The sequence below is a fragment of the Lemur catta genome, chromosome 4 (genome assembly GCF_020740605.2).
Source record: "Lemur catta isolate mLemCat1 chromosome 4, mLemCat1.pri, whole genome shotgun sequence".
Lineage (NCBI taxonomy): Eukaryota > Metazoa > Chordata > Mammalia > Primates > Lemuridae > Lemur > Lemur catta.
The window spans coordinates 52717072-52732886 of record NC_059131.1 but is presented as its reverse complement, the minus strand read 5'-3'; the positions used below and the strand labels follow the sequence as shown (position 1 = coordinate 52732886).

Below are 15815 nucleotides of genomic sequence, written 5' to 3'. Positions count from 1 at the left end.
TGTAATCTTTTATGTTAAGGCTATTGACTATTTGGTAATACTTGTAAGTACTTACAGTTTGGGTTTAATGTTTTTTTCTGACTATAAAAAGTAATCATTAAATTTTAAAAATACAAATGAGCACATAGTATTCCATTAGCATTTCCAACAATAAGAAATATAATTTTAATAGTATTAATACTACCCATTCTTGATGGTACTCTGTTTAGTTCATGTAACAATATAAAATAATAGAAAAATTTTATTAAATATTTTACATTTAAAATTACTACATAGTATTCCATTTAGAGATATGCTATAATTAATTCCTACCTTAAAGATGGACATTTAGTGTTCAATTTTTTACTGCTCTAAACTTTGTGATATTCTTGAGATAAATTATAAGTAGAATTGCTGGACCCAAGTGTACTCGCACCTTTAATGCAAATCACCCTTTCAAAAAGGCTGTATAATTCAATTCCCATTAGCAGTGTTTAGAATACCTGTTTCCTGTAGCTCACTGAAAATGAGATATGTTTATTTTTCTTAATCACCTTACACATGCTGGTATAATTTACACATAATCAATGCACCCATTTTAAGCATATAGTTCAATGAATTTTGACCAACATGTACATACATCCACGTAACCACCACCCCAATCAAGATATAGAATGTTCCTATTACCCCAGAAAGTTCCCTCTTGCACAATTACATCAATCCCCTCTTCTCACCCCAGTCCCTAGATAATCATAGATATTTCCTGTTGGTATAGATTATATTCTACCACTATACAGAGTTTTATATAAATAGAGTCATACAATATGTATTCTTTAGGGTCTAGATTCTTTTGCTCAGCATGTCTTTGAGAACCATCCCTGTTGTTGCCTGAATCAGCATGTCCTTGTTTATTTTTGAGCAAAATGCCATTTTATAAATACACCAAAACTTGCCTATCACCAGGTAAATGAGTAAACTTTTGGGTTTACTCCAATCTGGGGCTATTATGAATAAAGCTACTGAAGGCTTATATAGGTCTTTAAGCCAGGACTTCCTAAAAAGAGATACTTCATTTTCATATCTAGGAGGTTTCTGGACTCTAAGTATATTACCCACTATTTCAAGTCAAACAAATTTCACATAGGAAAGCCCAGATCTTGTTTTGGGATCAAATCAGCAGGATGAGGCAATGGTGCAGGATATAATTTGGCAAGTGTCTTGGAAAGCTATCTGGGAAGCACCTGATCACCCTGCTCCTGTATCAGCAAGAAGCATAAGACTCCTACTGCCCATTGCCCTCCCCTCCATGTCTTCTGGCTCCTAACAAGTCTAAGAATCCTGCCAAGTCAGTCTCTGTCCCCTCCCATGACAGGGGAGGGTCAGAGGAGAAAATAACGACAGGCATCATGCTGTTTAATGCCAGATCCCCTAAATAGCTCCAGAAGGCAGTAACAGGGTCAGGCTACCCCACAAGCCACTTGAGCATCTGCCCAGTGGCCTCTAGGGTATTCTGTGCCCTCTCCTTGTCTACAGGAGAGAATCGTCCTTATAGCTCAGGAGAGTTCTGTGCAGTGACTTGCAGGCCCTACCTTCTGGAAATAGACTGCAAACTTCTTCAGAGCAAGAATCATGTCTTATACAAATTTTTATATATGCAAGGCCCATAGTGGATACTCAAATATGATTTTGGATATTGTATAATCTAAGCCTGAGACATGAGCATGGACTCATGACTTAAAAACACTCAATATTTGACAGTTAAGGTAGGCCCTTTAACAATCAAATACTTCCAATAAAATGTTTTTGGTTATCACTTTGAATGAAATATTTTGCCTTGGAATTGAAGCTAACAGCAGAAGGGAAATTATATCGCATACAGATATGTTGTACATATGTTATTTTGTTCCGGTATCTTTCAAAGTAAAAGTGAGAAGACAGCCAGTAAACATTATTCCTTCTCTTCCCCAGTCCCCCTTCTGTGGCAGGGACCATTTTAGAGCAAGCTATAAAATTCTGAGATTCTAAGAGTGGTTTTTAGAAAATTAAATTTGAAAACTAAGATAAACTTGGGAGTTGTTTTTATTAAAAGCAGTATGATAGCTAATATCCAAATACCACTCATCCAATGAGAATAAGATTTTATGGAGAAGAATGGTTTACAGGTAGCTTTCCAGGAAAATATCTCTCTTAATAAAGGATGGTAGAGCACTAAAGAAAGACTTCTATGCTTTGCAGACCAAGAGAGTCTTGGCTGGTTATACTGAATTGTCCAGGGCTCTGTTGCTAACATTAGTTCTCGTCTACTGCTCATGGCAGAATGAGGTTTTCACTGGGCATGTTTCTCTTCCCTCAGTTCACTGACATTGGGACCTTCGAGACGGTGTGGCAAGTCAAGTTCTACAATTACCACAAGCGAGATCACTGCCAGTGGGGAAGCCCCTTCTCTGTCATTGAGTACGAATGCAAGCCCAACGAGACACGCAGTCTGATGTGGGTCAACAAGGAGTCCTTCCTCTGAAGATGGCTCTTTCTCACGTTGCTGGACAATCTCAGATAAACTGGCACAAGCCGTAACCAAGGCACGCCACACCATTGCTGTTTCCCATGTGGTACTGATGACCTACTAGCCCTGATTATTTTGAAAGTGTAATTCCCCTCTGATCCCATGTCCCTGACACAAAAGATCGTGGTGTACCACCCCCGAAAATACCCCTTTCTGTATTCTGTGCTGGTGTTCCTGCATCCAACCATTCTTGGTCGTGCTATTGACCACTTGTGACTGGAGCTCAGTGGAACTGCTAGGCTTGTCCTGTTCTTGAGGGTTCCACGGACTGTGTGTTTTGTTTCCAAGTTAAGTGATTCTTCCTTTTGTGTTTAGTGTTCAATTTAAAAATAACAATGTGTATGAGTCCTCCCATGTGTAATATGGTAACATGTAACTTGCGATGTTTGCCAGCTTTTAAAGCAGGCTTTGTGAAAATGTAATGCCAACAGCAGTGAATGGGACTCAAATGTTGTGCTTCCTATAAACAGCTCAGTTTTTTCAGGGAAGGATAATGACAGACCAAAAGGACAAATACTTAAAAAGTATAACATATTAATACTCTTTCAAGAAACATAAGGTGTTGTGCAATGGTCTAGTGGAAATGGGGACAAAGCAATTCTGTGGACCACTGTTAAAGTGATAGGAGTTGTAGGGTTACCCCTGTGGCAAGCTCCCATAGTGTTCAAAGATGCACATTGATGGCATCCCTACATTCTTCTTCACTTGAACTTTGTAAAACTGTGTATGGACCTGTAAGCAACTTTTGATATTTCTTAATAAAGGCATTGAAAATCGTGCTCCCCCCCTTTTTTTGGAGACAATCTCGCTCTGTCGCCCTGGCTAGAGTGCAGTGGCATCATCATAGCTCACTGAAAACTCAAACTCCTGGGCTCAAGCAATCCTCCTGCCTTACCCTCCCAAGTAGCTGGGACCACAGGCATGTGCCACCACGCCCAGCTAATTTTCCTATTTTTGGTAGAGACAGGGTCTCGCTCTTGCTCAGGCTGGTCTCAAACTGCTGGCCTCAAGAAATCCTCCTGCCTTGGTCTCCCAGAGTGCTAGAATTACAGGTGTGAGCCACCGCGCCCAGCCCTGACTTGCATTCTTAATTTGGGCAGCAGCTGTCTAGGTGGACCTCTGCTTCAGGCCAGCTCCACTCAGGTCTCTACGTTCCAGGGTGAGGGGGATGTACCTAGAGTAGAATTAGCATGCTTATTCATGGATCAAGTCCCACCGTTTAACAGGATTGCTCCAGCCAAGTCCAACAGGGCTAGCACAGGCCCAGGTACTTGGTGGGCAGTCAAAAAAATGCTTGTCCCTATCCTTGCTCTATTCCTTCTTCCCCATCAGTCAGCTATGTAGCTCAGTAGTAGGAGAGCATGCTATAATAGTGTGTGTACATCAGGGTTGAAACCACCTTGCCTGCTCCCAGGGCACCACAAGGTACCTGGCACAAAGTCTGCACTCCATACAGTGTGAGGATAAATTCCATAAGAAGGAAAGAAACTTCCTCTTAAAAAGTAACATACTGTTTTCCACCAATATCCTAACATTCACTTGGGCAGCACAAATCCTATTGTGTTGGAAAACGTTAGTTGGGAATTTATTTTTTATTTTTTATTTTTTTGCTACCTGTAAACGGTTCATGTAAGAATATGCAGGATTAATGGGAGAATTTTATAGAGTAGGTTTATTGTCTCTGAATAACCTGCAATGAGGCTGTACTGCCACCAGAGAACAGCAATGCCTTGCCTTTGGGCTAATCATAAATGATGTTACAAGAGAGCAGAATGTTTCTCAATTAGCTTGTTTTTTCAAAAATGTCTATTACAGCTGCTAAACATAAGCACTAACCCATTCCTAATTACTATATTTTAAAAAAAGAACACTCAATTATTTGAACAGACATTGGGATATTTAAAACATTGGATTTACTACAGAGGCTTAAATTTTCTTCCACAATATCCAATAGAAATGCAGAGAAATTAGAAGGGTTAAAAAAAAAAAAGTGAGAACTACACATTTTAATCTCCTTAAACATTTGGTTAGTAAATATTTTCATTTGTGAAACAAGAGGTTTCAAGTCAGTGACTCATCTGTCAGAGCCTTCGTATTTGTTTGGTGGGGGTAGCAATATCACAGCTTTTGCAATAGTCTACACTTTTTTTTTAACAAGAGGCTTCATTTAGAGCTTAAAATGAGTCAAGGCAGGCCTGGAGGAAATGTGGCCTAGTGTCACTGCACACACCCTCCCACAGAGGAGCGGGAAGATGAGCCCTGGCTGGGAAGCTGGTGTGTAGGATCCACTAACACTGGCTGAGCCTAAGTGATCCCTTCACCTTTCTCTGTCTCCATTTGTGTGTCTCTAAAACAAGGAGTTAGACTACTGCAATTCTAAAACCTTTTAGGATTTATGGTTTTTACCTCTTTTTTTATACTCATTAAAAAAAAAAGTGTGTACGTTTGTGTGGGGGAGAGGGGCGTGCATGTGTGCATGTTCCTTGGGGCCAGAGGTGAGGTTGAATCAAGGGAGGTGGGAAGGAGATGGAGATGAAGTAACAGAAAATCCTAACAGCTAATCTGCCATGTTAAGTGATCTCTCCTGGCATATACTGTTCTACTTATGACTGGACTCAAGCCCAGCCTCTCTGGCTACTTCTCACATAGCTCTCCTCCTACTCCAAAATTTGAGTGCTCAGCTATATCAAGCTGCTGAGTTGTAACTTTGCCCCTCAGCCATCTGGAAGGGCTATTTTTATACTGGTTGTAGCCACATCTCTCTACTTCCAAGCATCAGATGGCTACCCAGAAGCTTGAGGAACTAGGCCATCCTTCCAATTATGATGGTGTCTAAAACACTTTTGAACAGGTGGAAGAATAGAAATGCCTTGAGTTTATATTTTGTGACACCTCGCTTATTGAGAAGTCACTTATCCAGTCATCCAAACTATCTGGATCACAGTTGAGAACAGAAAACAGGCCAAAAAATAAAGATCCCTGTCACAGATGCCACAAAGTCCATTCACTAAAGGCTTGGGTCTTCTCTCAAGGCCTCATAACTCCTATTTTAGACACAGTTCTAACATGTGGGGTAATCTGGTTTCTGGCTCTTAGGAAATTAGAAGCAGAACAATTAGAGGAAAGAAGACAATTTGTAAAGGTAAATATACTGAAAATAATTTTTTTCAGAGAGGGAAGACAAAGAAAAACATAAAAAGCAGACAAAGTCAAAAGTATAATAGATGGGGACATCCCTATACTGCAGGTATACAATCCTGTACTAAACCACCGTAGCTTCTGTAGATATCAAATAAAAATTGATTTACATATAATGGCCTTGATTCACTTAGGAAGACGGTCCATTTTATTCAATAATGTATAATGGTTCAGTGTTTAAGAGTTCAGATTCTGGAGTCAAAAGACCTCAATTCAAATCCTGGCTCAGCTGCTTATTAGCTGTGTGATCATAGGCAAGTCACTTAATATCTTTGTGCCTTGATTTTTTTCATTTGGAAAATGGAGAGAATGATAGTATTTACCTCATAGAATAGTTGTGAGGATTAAATAAAATAACATATATTAAACCTTTAGAACAGTGCCTGGCATGTAACATCATTATTTGGTACATTTTGTTTAAAAAGAAAGGGAGGAATACATTTTCAAATAAAATTATTTAAAATGCCAAGAGAAAAATCTGAAGATGTTTAAAGGAATAAAACTCATTTTCCTAAAATATTCTATGCATGGATTTGAAATACTATCCAAAGATTATGCTCTATTTGTATATCAAAAAAGGATGCATGTAGACATAACATTTTTAATTATTTAAAAATAGTTTAAAGTAGTATATTTTAAAATATGCTAGGAAAAGACTTTCTCTGCAAATAGGCTTCATAAAGTCTCTTTTATAAAGCCCTCATTTTGAATAATATGCAAACATCAGGACAGAATCAGAAAACTTAAGATTTGGTAAAGATCAAGAATGATGTCAAAATTTCTGGAAGGGCTCCATTTCAGAGGTTGAAAAATAAGGCTCAAGTCTAAAGAGCTCATTTTAGAAGCAACTATTTCATCTTCAGTTTTCTCACTTATGAAATGGTGATGATAATATCCATTTCATGAAGTGTGTTAGGATTAAATGATACATCATGTGTAATGCTCCTTGTTTTTCTTCTCCCCATCATCTTCCTCTTGACAAATGCATTTCATTTAAAAATCACATCATTACGTGCCCACACTTCTGCGGTGTTTGTTTATATAAGCTGGTGGTTTTGCCTTAATCTATTTGCAGCCTTGTGGATCGTGGATCACTTGCTTTTCCCAAAGAAAATTACTGTGAACATATTAAAAATATATATATGACTTAAAAATTGTTGCCAATAAACAGAAATGTTCCATTTCTAGAGACTCATTTGCCTATAGTACTGTATACAGCAAATTACTTGCAATCTTTCCTCTTGAAGTCATATTAACTACTGTTAAAGCACTAGATAAGACTAATTAAAATTTTTCCTTAACAAGTAGGGTATCCCATTCCCCACTTGCTAATAAATGAAAAATACAATATTTGTGGTCCTATGCTGGTACTTTAACAGGCATTCTAGTCTCTGGCCACAGTGAATTTCTTATTCTCCTGCAGATATACCAAGCCTGAGACGTTTCCTTGCCACTGCACAGCCTGTTCCCTCTGCTTGGAATGCCCTACTCCATTTTCTACCTAGCAAACGCCTTCAAGTGCCAGCTTAAATGTCACCTCAGCTATGATGTCTTTCCTGACTCTTCTGAAATGTTGAGTCAAGAATAATTTTGAAATACTGTTTATTCAAATGTTTTATTTCATTACCCGATTTCTGAAAAGCTTCGCCATCCTCTATCTAACTTCTGCTTTTCTTAAGTTCTCTGGACGGCTTCCACATCTTGTTACTGACTCAGTGAAAATGAGCTGACTCAATAAAAAGGTGATGAGATTCTAGAAAGAGCTGGCTAGCTGGCTGGCTGGCTGGCTGGCTGAAAAACCAGCCAGCGAGAAGTTTGGAATATGTTAGCCTTTAGAGGGTAAGTTCTCTCCTGCTCCCTTGCAAGGAGACTAAACGCAGGAAAGTAGATGAGAAGAAAAAGTTTCTGGATTCTCTTACTGACCTTGTTTGCCATGAAGTTGTCTTGTTAGTATTATTAATGGTGATGGTACTAAGGTATGTCGTTCTTTGAAGGAGTTTATGAAGTTGTTTATTTTCGTCAGGCCAATCACTTGTGCTGCTCACCCAATGTTGCCAGTCCTCCCCCAGTGGGGCACATGATACGATTTGACCTTCATGGCCTGGGGGGCGGGGTGGCCACGTGCGAGTGCCTCTGGCCAATGGGATGTGAACAGAAGTGACGTATGTCACTTCCAGGCTGAAACATCCCCCACTCTGTGCAATACCCAGCAGAGCTCTTTCCCTTTGCCATGGCCACCAGCCACTTGCAAGATGATCCACCATCCTGGGTCCTGGAACGAGAAGACGTGGAGGGGAACACTACCTAACCATTGCTGGATCTGAGAAATAAACTTTTCACTCAGTATTTCATTGTGAAAAATGTTGAAATATACAGAAAAGTTGAAAGACCCACACCACATACCCATTACCTGGATTTCACAATTAACATGTTGCTATATTTGCTCTGTAACTTGCCTGTCCCTCTATGCTGCATCAATCCATTTTTTTTTTTTTTGGATGAACAAGAAACTATTCCAAACCATTGCTAAAATTTCGGGCTTGTTCATTACTGCAGCATAACCTTGCCTTCCTTTCCTTATCCCCAACATCTGGGCAATTCAGACCAGCTACTCTCCTCTCCTGCTGTACAGTGGACTGTACAGTGGAACAACTCCAAAAGGAAAAAAGTAACTATTTGACATTAGTTCTAAGAAACCATTTCTAGCCAGGGAAAGTTAAAAGTCATGGCATGGATTAAGAGAAGGATTAAACCATCTTTTATTCTCTCATGATCTTAAAAACTAAGATAAACTCTGAACTGCTTTGAGTGAGGCTCTACTTGGAGGTAGAAAGATGATTAAATGGGGAAAAAAGGGAAAATTAGCATTTATTGAGTACCTGTTGGATACACTACCTCATTAAATCCTCAAAACTACCCTACAAAGTATATATGTTAAAATGAGGATATTAGACTCGGAGAGGTTAGGCTACCTGCCCAAGGTCACATAGCTAATGTGAGTAGAAGAGGCTGAATGAAAGCCCACATCAGCATGACTCCAACACGCTTACCCTCCTCTATGTCTACAAACCCTTGGTCTCCTACAGCCCCAGAAGCTGACGTTTCCTCCCACTAAAATGACTATCCCCAAAGAGACCATGGCGCAAGAGGTAACAGTGGTGTTAGTGGTAACCTCCCTCCTTGCTTGAGCAGAATTTGAAATGTCAAAATTATTTGACGAGAATATTTTTTGAAGTACAGAAAAGTTCAAGAAACCCACTAAACACAGGAGCATTGTGAATTTCCCAAAGCTGAGAAACAGCTGGTTTTTCCTTTGCCTTTATCAGTCACTTTCTCTGACAAAAACCACATATTTTAAAATACTAATATTTTGAAGTTTTTTTCTAACTCAAAACCCAGGTGGAATCTTGACCTATTCTTTAGGCTTGTGTTTTGGTATGAAGTTGATCTACATCTGTGTGAGTGTGAGTGTATGTGTGTGTGTGTGTGTGTGTGTGTGTGTGTGTGTGTGTGTGTGTTTAGGGTCCTTAGTTTTTCCAAATCTAGATGGTTACACCTTGAAATTTAATTCATATGCCCACAACAAGAGTTTATTTTCAGAAGTTTCATGGCTACAGCATAATGACTTTGGATTCATATTAGTTAGATCCAAAAGAATGGGTATGATGGATATAACCTTTAATCATCAGATTCTCACTCAGGATAGAGATTTTTTCCTGAGCTAGATAGCTCTTGCTTGCCTGACTAGGAGTGAATAGCTAACCAAATTTGTCTGGGAGGACCACCTAAGCACCCATATAGGGCTGGAGTCACAGGAATTTGTCCTTACCCTAAAGAAGTAATCCAACCCTAAATGACAAATTCCTTCAAATAACTAAATACAGATTATCTTTCTTTTCTACAGATTCTAAGCTTTCCCTGGAGATTTTAATGAGATTAAGACCTTAAAATAAAGCTTGAGTACAGTCAAAGGGACATCACAAGGGAGTTTTCTGGGGTGATGGAACTGTTCTGTGTCCTGACAATGGTGGTGGTTGCATGAATCTATAGATGTATTAAAACTCAGAGCTGCACACACATACACGTGCACACAGACACACAGAGGTAATTGTATTGTATGTTTATTTAAAAACAAACAAACCAACATGGAGACACTAATGCAAAGTAGCCCATGAGGCAAGATATCAAGCTGTCACAGTCAGACCATCTCTGCAAAGCACTGGGAAATATTCTCACAGGACTAGACCACTGACTAGACTTCCCAAGGGGTGGCTGGCAGTGTGGTTTCCTTCTCTTTCCCCCAGATGGTCTGCTTCAAATATATGTGTGTCTTGCTTTGGCCCTGCAGTGGTGTCTTCTTCAAGTCTCAAGTCATGGAGCGGAAAATTGAGGATGCTCAGAAGACCGGGATTGAGAAGGCAGAACCTAGCAAATGTAGAGTCAGAGAAGTACCTCAATCAGAAAATGAGTTAACTTCATTGGCTCTGAGGCAACAAATATGAGAAATCAGAGTCTGTAGGAATATGCAAGATTAAGAGCTGACAAGGCGTTCACCAGAAGGTACATCACAGGAAAGAGGAGTTAGGGTGACTCCAGGCAGGTCCAGGTAGCTAAGGTTGGAGCCCCTGGACCTGTGGGAGACCTAATGCTCTGCACCTAGTGGACATCTGCTGCTTAAAGGTTGTACCTTCTGAACCAGAGCCTAATCCATGTTTACCATTGTTGCTGCAAAATCCCTTAGATTAATTGTACGGAGGCTTAGCTTGGGCCAATGTGATCCTTGGCAGTTCTGCATTGTCTAGAACCCGTGAATCTTTTTGGAACTTATCTATCTTGGGAGGGAAACTGTCTGAGCCGACTTGAAGGCAGGGGTGGGAGCCACCTGCTGAAGACAATAATGAGCATTTGGCAGGGTGGGCGGGGAAAATGAGACAGCGCAGAGGGGAGGGGGCTGGGGAGGATCCCACCCTCGCTCCTGCCTGCATCTGCTGCCCCGGGAGCTGCTCTTGAGCAATGCCTCCCTAACGAGTTGGCGTGAACTTGTGCTTGTTCCTCCCTCAGGGAGAGAGGGAAGACAGGCTTAAAGCTGCTAAAATGCTTGGAGAACATCCAAAGAGAAGCTTGACACAAATGCAACGTCTTAATAAAAACAGCTTGGGCCTGGCTAAATAGTGACTATTCCAACAAAACAAACATATGGGAGTTGACGACAATTGTCCTTAAAAAGAAACAGTCCAGCCCTCTGAACCAGAACTTGATGCTTCTTTATAGTCTTCACGGAATTCGCTTCACTGTGGTTTTTTCAAACTTAGGCTGGTGTCTATTTATTCTCAGGAGCGCCGAGAACAACCACCTCCAGGGATCTCTTACGGGCATAAGCGCATTTTTCAATGTAGGCTATCTCGAGGAATGAATGTTCTGTGCCTTTTTTTCCAAATGATTTGCTTTGCATTCTAGGGAAGGGCCTCTCATAGGCCATTACGAGAGTGCTTGTTAAAGTGTGGACTCCTGAGCTCCACCTTGTTAGACCTGCTAAATCAAGTGGACTCTCTGAAGGTAAATCCAAAGCATCTGCATTTTAATAAGCACTTTTGGTGATTCTCATCACATTAAAGTTTGGAAAGCATTGCCCTAGAGTTTACTCACCAGAGTCCTTCTTTTTAATGTCCATTTATTCATTCGAAAAGCATTTATGTGCCAGGTACCCTAGGGGCAGGGGATGGTGATGGAAGTGAGATGAAAAGTAATCAAGTTGCTCATGGCCAAATAGCTATAATAAACTGAGATAAGTGCTATACTGGAAGGGGAGATAAAATACATGAAAGCAGAGAGGAGGAGCCTGTGGGAGTTGGAGGCAGCTTCATAGACGATATTTGAGCTGCATCTTAGGGACTGAGTAGAACCTAATGAAGAGGACCACAGAGAAAGCACATTGCAGGCGTGGAGAAGGTCCTGCAGGGCATTGGTCTGCGAAGGAAGAAGAGATTCTGCGTGGCTAGAGCAGAGGGAGAAAGGGCATGGGTTGGGGCCACGCTACAAGGAGACTTGTACACATGCTAGGCTGTTTAGGCTTAGTTCCACAGAAAGTAGGAACTAGAGGAATTTTTTAGATACAAAATGACAGAACGATATTTGTGTTACAGAGCAATCTATCCAGTGGCAGTTTGGAGGCAGGGAGATGAGGACAGAGGCTTTTGCTCTGGTGAGGGGTGAGGACGTTAAGTGAGGACCAGGGCAGTGGGGGCAGGGGTCTCTGAGGTGAGTAGCAGACTGTGAGAGTGCAAGAGGGAAGGAGGAGAAAGCAGTCTGGCCACATATGGGAAAGGCCAGTCTGAGTCAGGAACTCAATAGTCACATAACTCCTCAGCTCAGAATTTGAAAGCAGACCTGATGTTTGAGCTCGTAAGCAAATCCTGGCTGGGCCCATTAGAAATCATTTCTACTGTGCTAGGAAATAGATGTAAAGATATTCATTAACATAACCCCCATAAGGTGTATGATTAAATGAGTCCATTTATGTTTTTAAAAAGCTAAGTGCAGCAGAGAGAGAGAGAGAATGAGGGAGAGAGGTTGAAATTTGAGGAAACACATGACAAAGGCAGGGTTACTATTAAAAAGGAAGAAGAGTGGAGTTGAGAGAGATTGGAATTGAAGGACCAGAGTAATTTACTCTGAATTCCTATGCATTTTTCAACTGTTTTTAACAATGAGTTTTATTGAGGTATTGCTTTTATAATTTTTAAAGCAATTTTAAAATTACACATCTTCTTGGCTACCACTAGGTGGTACTAGTGGCAGGACAGATTGGATGGCTTTAAGCTTCCTGTGTTCATCCATGACACCTGCATTTGCATCTAATTTTAGACACCTGCATGTGGGCCTAATTTCTTAACTTTATAGAGTGAAACAAATGCCTTCGTCAATTATTATTGGCATGTGTCTTCAGAGGTTAGGGATCAAGCCCCCGAGACTTCTCTTTTCTTCACCCTTAGATATAAGACGCAGGATTTTCTATTTAATTTGTATCAAAAGACAAGTAGAAAAGTTTCTTTCTGCATCAATTTAAGTTGCACACAGTTTGGTTCACATATATCCAGATTTATCTCAAGATTTGCACTTTACAATGATATTCTTAAGCCAAATCTTAATCAGATGTGTAAAAATAATGGAACACTACGATGGCACTCTTCACCTGAGCATCCCTCATTTCCAAGACTAGGCTTTTCTTTCCAACCACTTACGCTTAATTCTCTTAGACGGTCGTGTCTTTCATCACCTCAACTGACATGGCAGGAGACTGAAGTGTTACCACTTATCTTCTTTCTACACATGCGCATGTTTGTTGCAATCCACGACAAGGAAGCATATGTGACTTCACTTCTGAGGGTTTTCCTGTTTCAGGCAGGGCTTATCACCTTTCATACCATGGAATGGTCTGAACTAGCTACTGTGTTGTCCTTTGTACTAGAGCAACACTTCATTCCAAAGCAAAGTGCCTGAGATTCCCAATGATAGAGTTAGCATAGCCTTAGGAGGAACACGGTGAAAACATTCCCATGCTGTCTTTGGTATACCCACAAGGCTAGTCTGGCACACACAAAGAACTCAGTCCCAAAGGGTGCAAAGCCAAGAGGTGTCCGCAGTCTCTGACTTGGCTAAGACATGCCCCTGGCTGTAATCCTTTCTGAACACGGCTTGATACTTCACCCTCTTCCCCGCAGCCCCCACGCCTCCGGCAGGGGCAGTTTGCTGAGTCAGTCTTTGGATGGAACCCAGGAAGAAATTGACCAAGGTTATAGTGTTTTAATTGAGACTCCCTGATGGTCAGTTGAGACACCAATAAATACTGAAAAGAGAGTCAGAAACATCCCATACAAAGGATATTAGATATTAAATGGATATTAGCCTATTCACCATTAATAATAATGAAGACTACTGTCTATTTGAACTCTTGCTATTTGCCAAGGCCTGTGTTAAGTTCTCTATATATTTTATCTTGTTTGATTTCCTCAATCACCCTGTGAAAGTAGCATTATTGCTCCCATTTTACAGATGTGAAAACAAAGTCTTGGAAAGGTTCAAGAGACAGGCTCAGGTTTATCTATTTTCAATGCTTGTCTTCTTAATTCCTATCTTAGTCTCAAGATAGTTAAGGACTCTGCTCAGTTTTTTTCACATCCTCTTTAATAGACTACTGAGCACCTTGGCTTTTTCTCCTCCTTACCACTTAGTTCACTATCTTTTTCAAAGGGGAAAGACAAGGTCAAGGCAAGAAAGTAAATGTAAATTTCTCCATATGCTTTGTACTGACATTCAGACTCAGTTATACATTTCTTTAAATGAAAGAATTATGCTTTTTGATTACCCTTTGTCTCCCTTCAGCACCTCCCATGATGTTCCACCTGCTACTTCAGTGATTGGCTGGCCCCTTGTTACCATTTGGGGTTGAGAAGGTGAGTGATGGGATACAAGTCCAAGTTTATGTTTTTCTGTGGGTCAGATTATTTTGAACATCTATTTCCCCTTACCATGAATCCCTGAAAATTAAAAGTAAATTGATCCCAAGTTGAAATATTATTTTATTACATAAGTCTCTAATTTTATTAGGTGAGTCAAATTTTATTGTTTTAAGAAAAATTAATCAAGAGTGTTTGGTTGAAAGTAGTAAACAAGAATAAACCTATCAACCTTCTCTTTCCTAGGAACTGTGAGCTGGAACTTGTTTTCATGATATAATTAGGCAGGGACTACTGTGACTTAATTTAAAAGCCTGATTTATAATCACATTTTTTTTCAAAACAATTTTTTTTCCTCTGCTACCCCTAGATGAACCTGGCTTTGCTTCTCCAAATTCAATGATGTCAGGTCAGCAGGGAGAAAATTCGAGACTGTGCAATTCCCATCAGCTATTAGCGAGGGAGATCTTTTCATCCCCAAGGTCTAAGTTCAATTCTAAAGGGCATGTTTTCTTTTCAACATATGTGGTTATCGCCCACTAACAGTAATAGGTGTTACACAGGAACGTGCAGAAGACTCTGTATCCCTAAGATTTGCCCAAGCATGAATTTATGAGGCCAAAGTAAACACAAGCTCCTTGGCACCATCCCCCTCCAGGTTAGGATAAACATTGGTACCTGGACAAAACTGTAAATGATGAAATGCCAACTCGTGTTGCTTCTGCATATGTCCTCTAAAGTATGTGGCTTTTAAAAATGGGCTCCTTTCATCTCTGTTCAATGCTTGGCCTGGCAAGCCATTGTAACCCTGACAGGAAAGTAAAGAGACATTTCTAAACAATTTTTTTCTGCCCAGATGTCATACAACTGGTGCCAGTGAGTGAGAAATGCCTGGTACCAATGTCCTGGTCTGAAATGGTTACATATATACCCAGGATTAACATTCTAGTCTGAAATGCTTGTATCCTAGTCTACCTTCCGTGGATTTGATCAGTTTCAAATACTCTGATATCATGAAATGAAAAACAGGTGTGAAAAAAAGGACTGAAATATGAATAACAAACTGTTCAAGACAAGACAGCCAGTTCTAGAAGCCTGGCTCCACTTCCCTGAGAGGTGTGTACCAACGCCAAACAAGCCAAAGTGAGAGGCAGCCTTGTTTGTATAGTACTTAATAGGTCCCAGAGGGAAAAGAACAGCCGAGTGAAACTATCTTGCCTAATTTTTTTCTAGGCTCCTTATTTCACATAACTAGTGATTTAGAAAGGTCTCTAAAATGTGATGATTGTAAGAACACTAATCTGCCAAGACTCTTAAAATGTATTTTAACGGCTTGAATCCTCTTGTAGATACAGCTATCAGTAGCAGCAAGAGCCTTTAGCATATATTTAAACTCAGTAATTTCTGCATATGAAGGACTTTACTGACACTTATAAATTCTTCCGCTGAAAAAGGAGTGGAAAACAATATGATTAATAGTGAGATGAAGACTTTCATTTCTATCAAAATTATTTTTTTGGAACATAAACAAGTCACCCCCTTCTTTGCTAGTATTAACCTACAAAACACAAAAAGTCAATGTGTAGTTACCTTTTCAAAATACTGTTGGCCTCAATTCC

The 15815-nt window shown here is 40.2% G+C and overlaps 1 protein-coding gene across 3 annotated transcripts in view; it reads left to right on the top strand.

The window, feature by feature from the left end:
* Window positions 1-11363, top strand: part of CNRIP1 (cannabinoid receptor interacting protein 1) — a 29468-nt gene extending 18105 nt beyond the window's left edge. For 2 of the 3 annotated variants that reach the window (XM_045549754.1, XM_045549756.1), the window contains exon 3: window positions 2333-3318. In XM_045549754.1, the coding sequence (XP_045405710.1) occupies window positions 2333-2497 (165 nt within the window). In that variant the 3' untranslated portion in view covers window positions 2498-3318. Of the gene's footprint in view, window positions 1-2332; window positions 3319-11074 lie in introns of those variants that run through there. The other variant, XM_045549755.1, reaches the window with a different exon arrangement.
* Window positions 11364-15815: the final 4452 nt, after the last annotated feature.